General features: G+C 48.8%; 1 protein-coding gene across 2 annotated transcripts in view; it reads right to left on the bottom strand.

Moving 5' to 3' along the window:
- The window catches only part of ATP6V0D1 (ATPase H+ transporting V0 subunit d1), a 38,084-nt gene extending 25,243 nt beyond the window's left edge, over window positions 1-12,841 (bottom strand). The window contains exon 1 of one of the 2 annotated variants that reach the window (XM_033844233.2): window positions 12,624-12,841. In XM_033844233.2, the coding sequence (XP_033700124.1) occupies window positions 12,624-12,753 (130 nt within the window). In that variant the 5' untranslated portion in view covers window positions 12,754-12,841. The remainder of the gene's footprint in view (window positions 1-12,623) is intronic. The other variant, XM_033844232.2, reaches the window with a different exon arrangement.
- Window positions 12,842-12,989: the final 148 nt, after the last annotated feature.

The raw sequence follows: 12,989 nt of genomic DNA, 5'->3' as shown, positions 1-12,989 counted from the left end.
GGGCCTCTTCCAGAGTCATCCTACACACATGTACCTGTATGTGCCACATGCACCCCTACATGTTTCCAAAGTGCTGAAGAAGGCTGGAGGAGAGGAGTCTGTCCTGAGGAAGAATTTTCTGTCTCCTGGAGGGACCAGAGTAGCAGGACCAAAGTGGAGGCCACCTGGGGAAGGATGGTGCTTCTGGGAGCCTAGGAAGCGTGGCCCTGACTCCTGGGCAGCTTCAAGCTCCTACTTGGAGCTACCAAGACCCTTGGTTCATAGCTAGCACACTGTGCTGAAGCTGAAGCTGCCGCTCTGACTCTGAGGACTGCCAGCACGACCCACGTGGAAGTAAACAAGGACAGCTTGGTGGTCAAGGCTGGAGCAGTCTACACTGGGCACAAGGTGGACAGCATCAGGGAATTCTCCCTGGCCTTCCCCTTCCTAACCCAGGAAGCTGGGGCACAGGGAGGTGAGGGTGGGAAGAGATGGACAGACAGGAGACACTGAGCCACGAGCCCTACTTAATCCGGGAAGGCCAACTGGGGCTTGGGTGAGGGAAGTAGGGCCCCCCCCCCCACCCCGGGGCAGAGTCCCAAGGGACAGTGGCTAAAGGCAGGTGCTGCACAGAGAAGCAGAGGAGATGCACCAGTGGATCCGGCCACACCCACTTCCCTGGCTCTCAGGCAGCGGAATGGTCCTGTTCCACCACCTTGTGGCCAAAGGGAGGATGGCACTGTCAACAGCCAGAGGCTCTGCTCTGGCTCCACGCGATTTAATAACAGCCTCAGACTCCTGGTCCACATCTCCCTCAGCCGTTGATCCCTGAGGGAATAGGCTGCAGGCACCTGCAGAGCTATGGAGAAATGTGTCACAAAGAACAAGAATAGGACTGAGGTGGACATGAGTCGGGAAAGCCAGAATGGAGACAAGGCGAGCATGAGTCTGATCATGAGGGACTGGTCTGTCTTGCATCAGTGAAGCAAGGGGCCTTCTGAGGGGCAAAACTGAAGAGGTTACAGAGGAAGCCTGGTCATCCTCAGCTCTCTCCACCCTTGTCCTCCAATTCGGCCAGACGCTTCCAAATCTCCAAATCCCTTTATCCAGCTCTCTACCCCCTGTCTCTAATGTTTAATGCTATAACAAACAAAAAAAAAGTGCTTAATAACCCAGAAACAGGACAATCTACAACATGGTGCACCCCTCCAGGATGGGGGCCTCAGCTTCCCCTCCCCCACAGCCCACACTCTAGCCCCCTGCCAGAACCAATAAAGACCTGCTGCTCATCCAATCATACAAATATCTATTGAGCATTCACTCTGGCTAGGCATGTGCTGTTGAGTCCTAACAACTGCAAGTGATTTCTGTTTCATTTTACAGGTGGGCAAACTAGCTTCAAGGCATTAAATCACATGCATAGTGTCACACAGTTGGCCAGAAAGGGAGCCACAGTCTGCCTGATGCCTGGCCTCACACAGAACTCAAGAAAGGTCCTGGTGACCCAGAGAGGCCCTAGGGTCCTGACTCTGAGCAGGCAGAGGTGATTTACAAGACAGACCATTGCATCATGTCCTCACACCTGTTCATTCTTAATGCTGACCCTTCCAACAAGCTGGAGGGCATCTAACAGCTGAACCCAAAGCACAACAACAGCTACAAGTAAGAAAAGGTTCTAGGGTGCTGTAGCAGGCACTCTGACCACAGGGGGCCAGGGACAAACTACTGGAGGCAGACCTGGGCCCTCAGGGACAGTGGTTTGGTGTCATCTCGTTTCAAGTCTAACAGCCCTAATTTGGGAGAAAGTCTGCTATGTTTATTTAGTGTGTGCCACTGTGAAAGCAAGAAAGTGAGACTAATACATTCCAGAATGGGTTTATGCAAAATGTTCAAAATTTGTATCTTTCCCTCTCTTCCATCCAGAAACCCTGGTCACCCAGAAAGCCTCATCTTCAAGGGTCCTAGATGACTGACATTTGCCTGTCCTGAGGTCACCTCAAAAGGTCCTAAGCACAGGTTCAGACACTGGCTCCACCTCAGAAACCAGGCCCAAGAAATCAGGGAGTAAATCCAAGGACAAATGTGTTAACACCCACCAGAGCAAGTTCTGACATGAACTCTGGGGCAGGGCTTATGAAACAGGGGTTATCAGTTCCTGTGTGGACTATCTTGACCATAAACAGCTTCCCAGATAAAACCAGGCTAAAGTATATACTAGCGCAAGATGTAATCAGTGAAGGGAAAGCAAGAAGTAGCGATGGGGAAGTGGCGACAAGGGAAAGAGAGAAAAATAGGCAGGTGAGAGGTGAGCTGCACGTGGACAGGGGCTTTGGGGCTCTAGTCTGAGTGACATGAAGTATCTGGTCCTGGCCCTCATGCATCCCCTGGACACTGAGTCTTGTGGTGTAAAGAGAAGGGGCTTGATGGGGGCTCCCTAAGGCTCAGATCAACCCTACAATGCTGTGAACGAAAATCTGGAAGAACACTCCAGGGTCACCAGCAGGGGTCTTGGCTTGGATGGCGGATGGGTGTAAGTACCTTCTCTTTGCTCGCCTGTATGTTCAAATTTCCTTTATTTTACATATCTTTAGCGGATGTTTTAAATTATAAAACATTTGTTCACTATGACAGATTTGAACAATGGAAGGTACATAAAATTTAAAACTGACATATTCCCCCTCCCAGCCTTTCCAATCCCTCTCTGCAGAGGCTGCCACTCTAGACTTGTTGCCTATGCTTCCAAACACGTTTCCATGTGCACATTACCTGGCATTCTACTAAAATGGGACTATATTACACGCAACACTTTGCAATTTCTCACCTAGCAAGATATTTCTAAATCAGTCTTCATGGAACATCACTTTTGAGCACCGGAATAGTATTCCACTGTAAGCACAGACCATGATTTATTTAACCAAAGCCTGTCAAGGGCTACTCCGCTGGTTCTAACAGGTTGCAGTTACCAACAGGGCTGGTGTGAACACCTCTGTATGTGCCATCCTGTGCTAATTTAGGGGATACGATCCTGTAACTGGGTATATAGGGCCACACAGCACATATACATGCAATGTTTAAACAAGGCAGTAAAAACTTTTCCCCCAAGGATCTACACCAAGTCACCCTTCCATCAACTCTATTTTTGGAATTTTTTTTTCAAGTTATGTTTAGTTAAAAAGGAGACCAAAAAAGAAAAGAAACCACCATGCCCAGTCATGCAGGAGGCACGGCAGGGATCTGGAGGGGAATCCCTGGTTGTGGCTCTCCCTGCTCTGCTCGCCAAATTAGGCTCCACGCCAGGTATCCTCCTCAGGCCACGCTTATGTCCACTTGGCCCGCCATTAAGGCTGCTCTCCAGCCTCCTGGCAAGACTTGTGGGCAGGACCAGGCTTCCAAGGGAGGCTTGCCCTGGTTGCAAGCCAACAGACGGCCGGGCGTGGGCTGAGCTGCCGGCCGCCAGTGTGCTGATGACTTCCAGATTGGTATCTTTAGTGCTACTTCCCCTGAGCTCCAGATCCACACAGCCACCTCCCTCAGACACTCTGACTCAGCACTTCTGAGATAGAACACCTCCTCCTCCACCACCCTGTCCATGCCCCAAACCTTCTCCTCCTCCAGTGGTCCCCATCTCAGAAGCAGTTCCAGCACCCACCCAGACATTTGACTTCTAACTAACTTCTAACCCCTCTCACCACCATACCTAAGGCAGACTGGCCCAATCTTATCAGTCTCATGTCCTAAGCTGGTCTCTGACCCAGTCCCTCTTCTGCCCACGTGCCACTCCTGCCCCAGTTGAGCCCCGTTCTCTCACCCGGAGAGCTGGAATAGCACCTGCTTCTAGCCTGGCTCCTCCTAAACCCAACCTCCTGAGCCCCACATCAAGTTTCACATCACACCACCAATGCTCGTCCCCTTCACAATCCCCCCCCCCTTCATCTACTGACAGATCAAATCCAAGCTGGCTCATGGCAGCAAGACCTCCCTCCTGCCTACCCCTCGCCTCCACCCCTGCTCTGGGGCCTCATCCTCTTGCAGCAGCAGCCAGCTGGAGAGGAACAGTCAAGTCACCACCAGCGATCCATGCCAGCTCATCAATCATTGGGTGCTGGGGGTAGGGGGGAGATGTCTCTTCACACAGCAATGCCACTGCCTGGGGCAGTCGGGACAACATGGGCCATCAGACACTGAGGGGAAAACATCAGGTGTGTGTGGGCCCAGGCTCTCACAGCTCAGAGACTCAATGTAGTTGTTCCCTTCGGTCCAAGTGCAAACCCTCTCCATGTGTACACCCTTCCCCCAACGCCTCCCAAGCTCCTCTCTCGTGTTTGTGGTCACTGGATTGTCAGAACCCTGTTCTCTCTTCCTCTGGATCACATCTGACTCTGAGGAATTCTGGACCAAGCTAAGCTTGTCTTGCTGTCTAAGCCGTGGTCACGCAGTTTCACCAAATCGATATATTCTCCTCTGACAAACAAAATGGAACAAAGTGTTTCCAGGCAAGAACATAAACTCTTAAGCAAGACATTTCCCACACACAGACCTTGACCTAACTGAAGAATCTCTCTCTCTCTTTCTCTCTCTTTTTTTAAACACAACTCTCAGCCCTCCTAAGCTATGTATCTTTCCAAGGCACCCAAGGCCTTCGATGAACCAGCCCAATGTGCCTATCCACCCTCAGCCCTGCACACCCGACACATGCTCTACTCTCTCTTCCCAGTTCCCAAAGTTCTCCTGATATTCTATGCAGTTTCACGTTTCTGAGACTGCTAATGCCATTCCTTCTTCCCCACTCCTTGACCTGGCTAATTTTTTGTGTGTGACAACTTCACTGAGATATAATTCATGTATCATACAATTTTCCCATTTAAAATGTATAATTCAATGGTTTTTAGTATATTCAGAGTTGTGCAACCATCACCACAATTTTAGAACATTTTCATTACCCCAAAAAGAAGCCCTGTACCCTTTAACTGCTACTCCTCACATGCTCCCACTGCCCCAAAGTGTACCACGTGCCTACTGGACATTCAATGCTGTTTTGATGTCCACCAGTCTGTCCATTAGGCACACCTGCACCCAAGCAAGGCCTGTGTGACATGTTTTCATTACCCACTCGAGGCCCAGCATGGTGCCTGCCTCCCAGGAGTGACAGGAAGGAATGACCACAGTGGGAGCAGCTGGCTTCCCTGACTGCTCTCTCGGCTCCAGGCCCTGTGCTTACACGTCACTAACATTTCAGAGTGATCCTATTAATACTCTCATTGTGGGTTTCCCTGGTGGCATAGTGGTTGAGAATCCGCCTACCAATGCAGGGGACACAGGTTCGAGCCCTGGTCCAGGAAGATCTCACATGCCGCGGAGCAACAAAGCCCTCGCGCCACAACTACTGAGCCTGCGCTCTAGAGCCCGAGAGCCACAACTACTGAAGTCTGTGCGTCTAGAGCCCGTGCTCCGCAACAAGAGAAGCCCCCGCACCTCAATGAAGAGTAGCCCCGCTCACTGCAACTAGAGAAAGCCCGCACGCAGCAATGAAGACCCAATGCAGCCATTAATTAATTAATTTAAAAAATACTCTCGGGGCTTCCCTGGTGGCGCAGTGGTTGAGAATCCGCCTGCCGATGCAGGGGACACGGGTTCGTGCCCTGGTCCGGGAAGATCCCACATGCCGCGGAGCGGCTGGGCCCGTGAGCCATGGCCACTGAGCCTGCGCGTCCAGAGCCTGTGCTCCACAATGGGAGAGGCCACAACAGTGAGAGGCCCGCGTACCGCAAAAAAAACCTCTCATTATGCAGCTGAGGATAAACCACTTGCCCAGGGTCACAAAGCTAGTAACAGGCTGAGCAGGGATTCATCAGTGAGTTGAGTTCATTGGTGAGCTCTGCTCTGTCTGTATGTTGTCTCTGCCCAACCACTCCATGCACTGCTGTCAGCTTCTAGCCCTGCTCTCCTCTGTACTCATTAAGGTCACCAATGACCTCTGAATGGCAAAACCAAATGAAGAACTGTCTGACTTTATTTCAATCTCTTGGTCATGTTTGTCAGTCACCACCCCCTTCTTTTTCTCTCTTGGGGCTACCAACCTCTCAGGGGATGCCTTTGCTCTTTCTGGTAGGACCATCTTTTACCCTATCCTTGCTTAACAGAAGCCCTATGCGGGAGGGCCTCATCTAGGGCCTCTACTCTTTTGATTCTATGCTCTCTCTTGGGGTCAGTGGCCACACTTCTACCCTGATTCCCCAAGCTCAGACCTCACACCTGAGCAGCAAAAGTAGTCTCCACATCTTTACTCAGATGGCTCACAGATCCCTCAATTCCATCTTCTCACTCTTTCTCCAACCTGTTCCTTCCACAGTCCACTATCATTTCACTTGCCACCTACACAGTTGCCTAAGCCAGAGAGGAGACATCAGCCTTGACTCTTCCTTCTTCCTCAGCCTCCTTATCCAACCCTCAAATCCTATCAACTCCTCTTCCTATAATTCCCCCCCCCCCACCCCACAATGCTCCCTACCAATGCCTGAAGACAGGCTGCCATCATCTTCTCTGCCCTGGATTACTTATAAGATTCTGCAGACTGTTCTTCCCACCTTCAGTGTGGCCACGACCCCCAAAACACTTTTCAAATTGCAGGTACATTCTGAAGTACAAGTCCAGTAGTTTTACCCTCCCATCCCCTGCATTCAGGACAAAGCCCTTCTTGTGGTTTTTGCAATCCTTCAAAGCTGATCTCTTTCCAGCCACATTCCTGGCCATACTATAATTAGTGCTGAATAACTAACTGTGCCACTAATAGCTAATTAGTGCCACTCCTGGAGACAGCATCTATGTTGGTATCCGCAGTTTGATGTGACTGGTGATTTGGCCAAGGCCAGCCAGGAGTCTCACTTTCATCTTCCTATATGAGACTGTGTCTTGTGAAATAATGTTGAAATGCAGAAGGAAATGTTGTAATGAACAAAAGACAAGTGATTCAGAACAGAGAGGGATACAGTGTTCTGAAAGACAACCAGCATATCACACATGGGAGCTCTTCAACCATAGTCCCTGAGCATCTAACTCACTGGCTGAGGAAAACAATCACTCGGGACCACCTAACTCACATGGAAGTTGAGAAGATCACAGGGTTCCTCCTTCTGAATGCTAAGCATATTTCTTTACAACAGGAAGAATATGTACTGAATGGTCCAAGTGTCGGGGGAGCCCCCATTCCAAATTAGGAACTGGCATCTGGTACCCATCAGCTGAGTTACAGCTGCATAACCCAGCAAGCCATAGGCTTCTCTGTATTTTCCAAGTTTCTAAGTAAGAAGGAAGCTAATTCATAGAAAAATCCTAGAAATAATGACCAACTCAGCAACAATGAGAAACCCCTGGACTCAGATTTTGGTCTCTAAATATCATTTTCCTATAAAAAGAATCAGGTCCCCTAAGAGAAACGATGACTCTAGGTCTGGGTCAACAAATGTACAAGATAACATTAGAATATATTGTCATCTCAGTAGTAACGAAGGCTACAGGGTTATATCAAAAACCGTATACAACAGGCAGCCTATTGTATAAGCTCCCACTGGCCAAAGGACAATTTGAGCACTGATAAAGTTAAAAGACTGAAGCACAACAAATATATTAAAATCCATAAGTGTGTTATGATACTAAACAAACAAAAAGAAGAACAAACAAACCTCACGAGTCATCTTTGGAGGATGTTGGAAAACCAACTCATTATTTTGGAAGCTAGTAAATATGGGAAAGAATTAAGCATTTATCCTGTCTCTCCTATACAGACTGTATTTCAGGGTAACCAAGTAGTTGATTACTGGCAATTTCCAGGTATAGAAGTATTCAAGCTAGCAATTGCAGAAGGAAACATAAAACTAAAATATCACCATTTTGCAACCCCTAATGAAATAATGGTTCTAGGCAATAAATGTCAATGGTTCCTATGTCATAAAAAGGGAAACAACTAAAGAGAAACAACTCTCAATAGAAGCACAAATGTCATCTATTAAATATTGTTTAAAAAAAAATAGAACCAGAATCTAATTAGGTCTTTAGATCTAACTATCAATTTACAGGAAAAACAAGGGACAGAGGAACATGTTAAACTATACAGGAGGGATATAATCAGCAAAGTTGAGATGGAAGGAAAATCTATAAATTAAAAGACCCAGCTTCTTCAGGAAATAAAAGGAAAAGTGAGACAGAAAACCTATATACTAAAAGACTTCTGATAGCATCAATCAATTGAAATATATGGATCATAATTGGACCCCGCTTGAAACAAATTGTATTAAAAAATCGTTTGAGACAATCAGACAAATCTAAACATGAAATGGATATTTGATGACATCAAAAACTATTGTTTCTTTTAAAGGAGGACTAATAGGATTGTGGTTGTTAAAAAAAAAATAAATCATGATCTTTTTTAGAAACACCAAAATATTTACAGCTGAAATGATATGCTGTCTGGGATTTACTTCAAAATAATTTGAGAGTGGGGGGATAAATGCAGCTATTACTGAAACAAGATTGATAACAACAAAAGCTGATCACTGTTGTAATTAGGTGATTATTACTTATAGGTTCGGTATACTATTCCCTCTGATTTGTATATGTTTAATGATTTCCATAATAAATAGTTTTAAAGAGAAAAAAGGAAAGGGGAAATTCTGCAGGGCAGGGCCAGAGTCTCACTCATACCTGTATTCCCAGCAGCCAGTCAGACAAATTAATAGCAATGCTTTTAGGCTGAAGCCAAGGTCAAAGCTAAGGGTTCAAGCTCAGAACTATGGTAATACCTGAAATACCTGCCTGGCTCTCTTATGAGGCACAGAGCTGGCACACAGTAGGCCTTCAGGAAGCGTTTTTTGAATGAGCAAACGAAGACTTCAACATCGAATTAGCACGACATATGTTCCTCATGATCTGAAATACATTCACTTAGTCACATCCGACCACCTCAAATTCGGCAGGCCTCTGTGGAAGGTGGTACCCCCTGCCACCACTCTCTCTGCCTCCACACCCAGTGCTGAGGGGCCAGGGGCTTCCTCCCCTGGGCTCAGCCTGATGTTTTTAAACCAAGGGTCTGGGTTCCGAGCAGATTTGTGCTCTTGTCCCCCGCACCCTACCACCCAGGACTCCTTTTGGTCCCTCTGATTGGCCCAACTATTTCTCCTTGGCATGTTGGTCGCTCTGCCCGAAATGTCGCCCACCCCACTCCACCCCATCCCTGGCCTAGCTCTCTGCACAGCTGGCTCCTCATTGTCCGCACCTCAGCTCGAATATCCTTCCTCAGCAGGGCCTGAACCAGCCACACTCTCTACAGAAAGTTCCCCTCTGATTCTCTATCATTTCTCCACTGTCCCTTTCACAGGTAACACCCTTAATATGCAATTATATATTTCCTTTGCTTTAAAATAACAATAACTGCAGCTAGCACACTGACTCAGTACTTACCATGTGCCAAGTTCATGCTAAGTGTTTTACAGGGATTATCTTGTTTAGCTTTCACAACCACCCCATCAGTAAAGATACGTATCATTTTATTTATTATTATTTCCATTTTACGGATGATGAAACTCAGGACAGAGCAGTTACATGGCCACAGAAACGTGCAGTAGTAAGCCCACATTTGTAACCACTATGCTACACTGATCTCTTAATGTCTTCTGGCCCCACTGACCTCCACCCCCAGATTATGAGGGTCAAGGGGAACATCATTCAACAAAGTACCTCAGACCCTACTGCTGTGCCTGGCATAAAAGAGGTGCTTTACAAGTATATGTGGAATGAATGAAAACATTCAAAGTAATCCTGTATGATTTCTCTTTGTGTATCTCTGACCCACCTCCTCTTCCCCACAAGTCCCTAGCACAGGACCCAACTTCTAGAAGGTACTCAACACATCCAAAACACTCAGAGCTGAAAAGAGCTTTTGTGACCACCTAGCTCTGTTCCCTCAGTTCACCAAGGGCTAGGACCTTCTCCTACTTCTGAGAAGAGACAATCAAGCAAGATGGACAATGGAGGATACATGGACTTCAGCGGTCCTAAGAGGCTGAGTTCTAGCAAAAGAGGTCAGTAGCAGATGCCCTGATGGAGTAGAAGCCAAGAAGGAAGGCTAGGGTGGGGTGGAGCGTCTATATGTACTTCCTGTACCTTGCAGAACAAATAAACACCCTCCACCCAATGTCCTGAGCCTTCAGGAAACTGTTCCACTTCTAAAACATGTTCTTTGGAAACCTCATCATCTCAGGACACACCTACAGATTTCATAGGGACCACAGGCTTCCTTGGTCTCTCCTTCCCACCTCCCGCCCCTCTCCCCCCCCCTTTCCCTTTTCCCTGGAGATAAGGAAGGAAAAACACCCAGCAACAAAGGGCTGGAGGTCAGGCCTCTGGGGTGACCTTCAGGAGAAGAGAAGGCCTTTCTGTAGAGGACAAGTGGAGTTTCTGGTCAATCCTTCCCGCCTCTGGTTATCTCCAGCCCCTGAAAGTCCTGAGCATCTCCAGCCTAGAGTCCCAAGAATCTCAAACTCTGTGTTGACAGACTTCTAGGAAAGCAGCACAAACAAACACAAGAGCTGCAACTGGATGGAGGGGGACAACATTCTAGCCTAGCGTGTCCACAAAGGGGTTCTAAGATGGGATGGTACTGGGTCTGGGCCTTAAAGGGTGGGAATCACTGGGTTTCACGGGAGTAAGAAGGAAGCAGAGAAAATGGCTAGTGCAAATAATACTGAAACGAGCTAACATTTACCTAGCACTTATTCTGTGCTTGGTGCTGAGTTAAGTGTTTTACACATAATAACTTGTTGACATCTCTCAACCTTGTGAGATAGGTGCTGTTAATGTGTCAGATGATGAACCCAAGACCCAGAGGTGTTAAATAACTTGCCTAAAGTGATTCAGTAATTGGTGCGGCTGGGATTCAAAGTCAGATTTGAAAGTTCAAAGTCCACCACACAATGTGCACCAAAAGCTGGGGGATGGCTTGCATGAAGGAAAGGAACATGTGTGAAAGAGTGAGGGAATCCCTGAATGTCACACTAAAGGGCTGGATGGTGATCCACAAGGGGATCATGTGTGAGTAGTGCTGTAGGAAGAATGGCTTAACATGTTTATGGGGGATGATGGAGGGTCTGCTGGGAAGATGGGAACCCCGTGCCCCCAGAAGCTCTACACGGGTGGGGTAGGAGGGCAGCAGGAATGAGGAAAGCCTAGAAGAGAAACAAGTTTACCAAATGCCAGTTGGTAATCAATGGTGTCCGCATTCAGATTTAAGCAAATAAAGATCTTCCTTCAGTCCCAATCAGTCCACAAAACTCCCATTAAATACCACTGTGTGCCAAGCCCTGCCCTGTGCAGCCTCTCTCTGTTTCTCCTCTGTTTGCCACAGTGAGGACAATGAGGTTGCTGTCAAGTTCCTACAACCCAGCACCCTAAAGTGCTCTCCTCTCCTTCCCCACCTCCACTCTCATAAGGGAGGTGAAAGACTTTTCTTGCACATCTATGTTAAAACCATAATGCCCCCAATTGTATTTGAACTGCAGTAAGTTTTAAAACTTAAAGGTATTTATTTTCACATTACAGATCCAATTTGCAAGGTACATAACTGCTTTTTTAACTGAGCTCACTTTTAACCTCAGTAAGTTTATGATGAGAAAATTTTCTCCAGAAGGCGAATCATCTGGGCATCTTCCCCCTCCAGCTACCAACCAGGAGGCTAGCAGTACCTCTGTTCGAGGATATCATCTGGAGGTCAGGGATGGGAACTCACAGCCCAGCCACTGTGCCCTTCACTACCACCTGGGGGGCGGCGGTGGGTAGCGGGAGGAGGAAGAGAAGACTGGAATCAGGGAAGTCTCTAATTCAGTAAATCTGATGCTGCGCCTCACAGAGGCAATTCCACTTTGGAGCTGTGTGTCCTGAGAAAAAGTGGAACTCAGCTTCTCACCATTCTTGTGCTAGGAAACCCTGTCTGAACAGGCACCCTCATGGAGCGGGTGGCAATTATTGTCAAATACAGGTGTATGAACCTACCGACTTTCAGGGCTCTCCCAAACAGGGCCTTCAGAAGACCGCTCAGCCAGTGGATCGGCGATGGGAGGAAACTCTCGCTAAGCTGGCTCAGTAATTCCCCAGAAAGGCTCACTGCGCAGGTCAACGTGAAGACACAATGAGCCCAAAGCCCTTGGTGTATGTGCTGGGAGGGAAAGCCGGGGACTTTTCCGCTTAGCTTCCCTAAGCTTTGCCACGAGACAGCTCTCTGGCTACGTCAGGGTAAAGAGGCTTGTACGAGCACATCTCACACCAGCTAACCACTCCCGAGAGACCCTCTCTTTCAAACTACAATGGTGGGCAGAACGGGGAAGAAGTGGTCCCAGCAGAGGCGAACCACTGCGGTTCTTAAAGCCTTGTTTGCGTTTGGGCCCACACGGAGCCGCAAATGGAGGTATATTCCCTTCCGGCGCACCCGCCATTAGCCCCCGGATCCCCAGCAGGCCTCTCAGGCCCGGATCCGGTTCCCCAACCTCTCAGGCCCTTCGAGAACCCCCAGCTTCCACTCCCAGACCTCAGAACCTTCAGGCCCGCGCCGGCCTCCCTGCCGGCCTTTCGAGGCCCCGCAGCCCGGCCCCGCGGCTCACCCTCGAGCGTCTCGCACTGAACCAGGTTGAGGTAGTCCGTCTGGCTGAGCACCCCGGCCTTCAGGCCGCGCACCAGTCCCTCCAAGTAGCCATTGTCCACGTTGAAGTAAAGCTCCGGGAAGAACGACATGGCTGCGGCGGGGGCGGCTGGACCGGAGGACCCGGACCTGCCGGCACGCAGCACAACTCCAAGATCAGCTGACGCGGCGCCCGCAGCGGGCTGTCAAGCGCATCAGGTGACGCGCAAGCGGCCCACGTGACCACAACGGGGCGGGGCTCTGAGCGGCGCCCGGCTTCCGGGTGGTTTCTCGCGGAACGGTTGCGCAGGTGTGGGCTGGGGACCGCCCACTGGCGCCTGCGCGCTGA

The sequence above is a fragment of the Tursiops truncatus genome, chromosome 19 (assembly GCF_011762595.2).
Source record: "Tursiops truncatus isolate mTurTru1 chromosome 19, mTurTru1.mat.Y, whole genome shotgun sequence".
Lineage (NCBI taxonomy): Eukaryota > Metazoa > Chordata > Mammalia > Artiodactyla > Delphinidae > Tursiops > Tursiops truncatus.
Note: the sequence above shows the minus strand (reverse complement) of the source record. Positions and strands in the feature narration are given on the sequence as shown.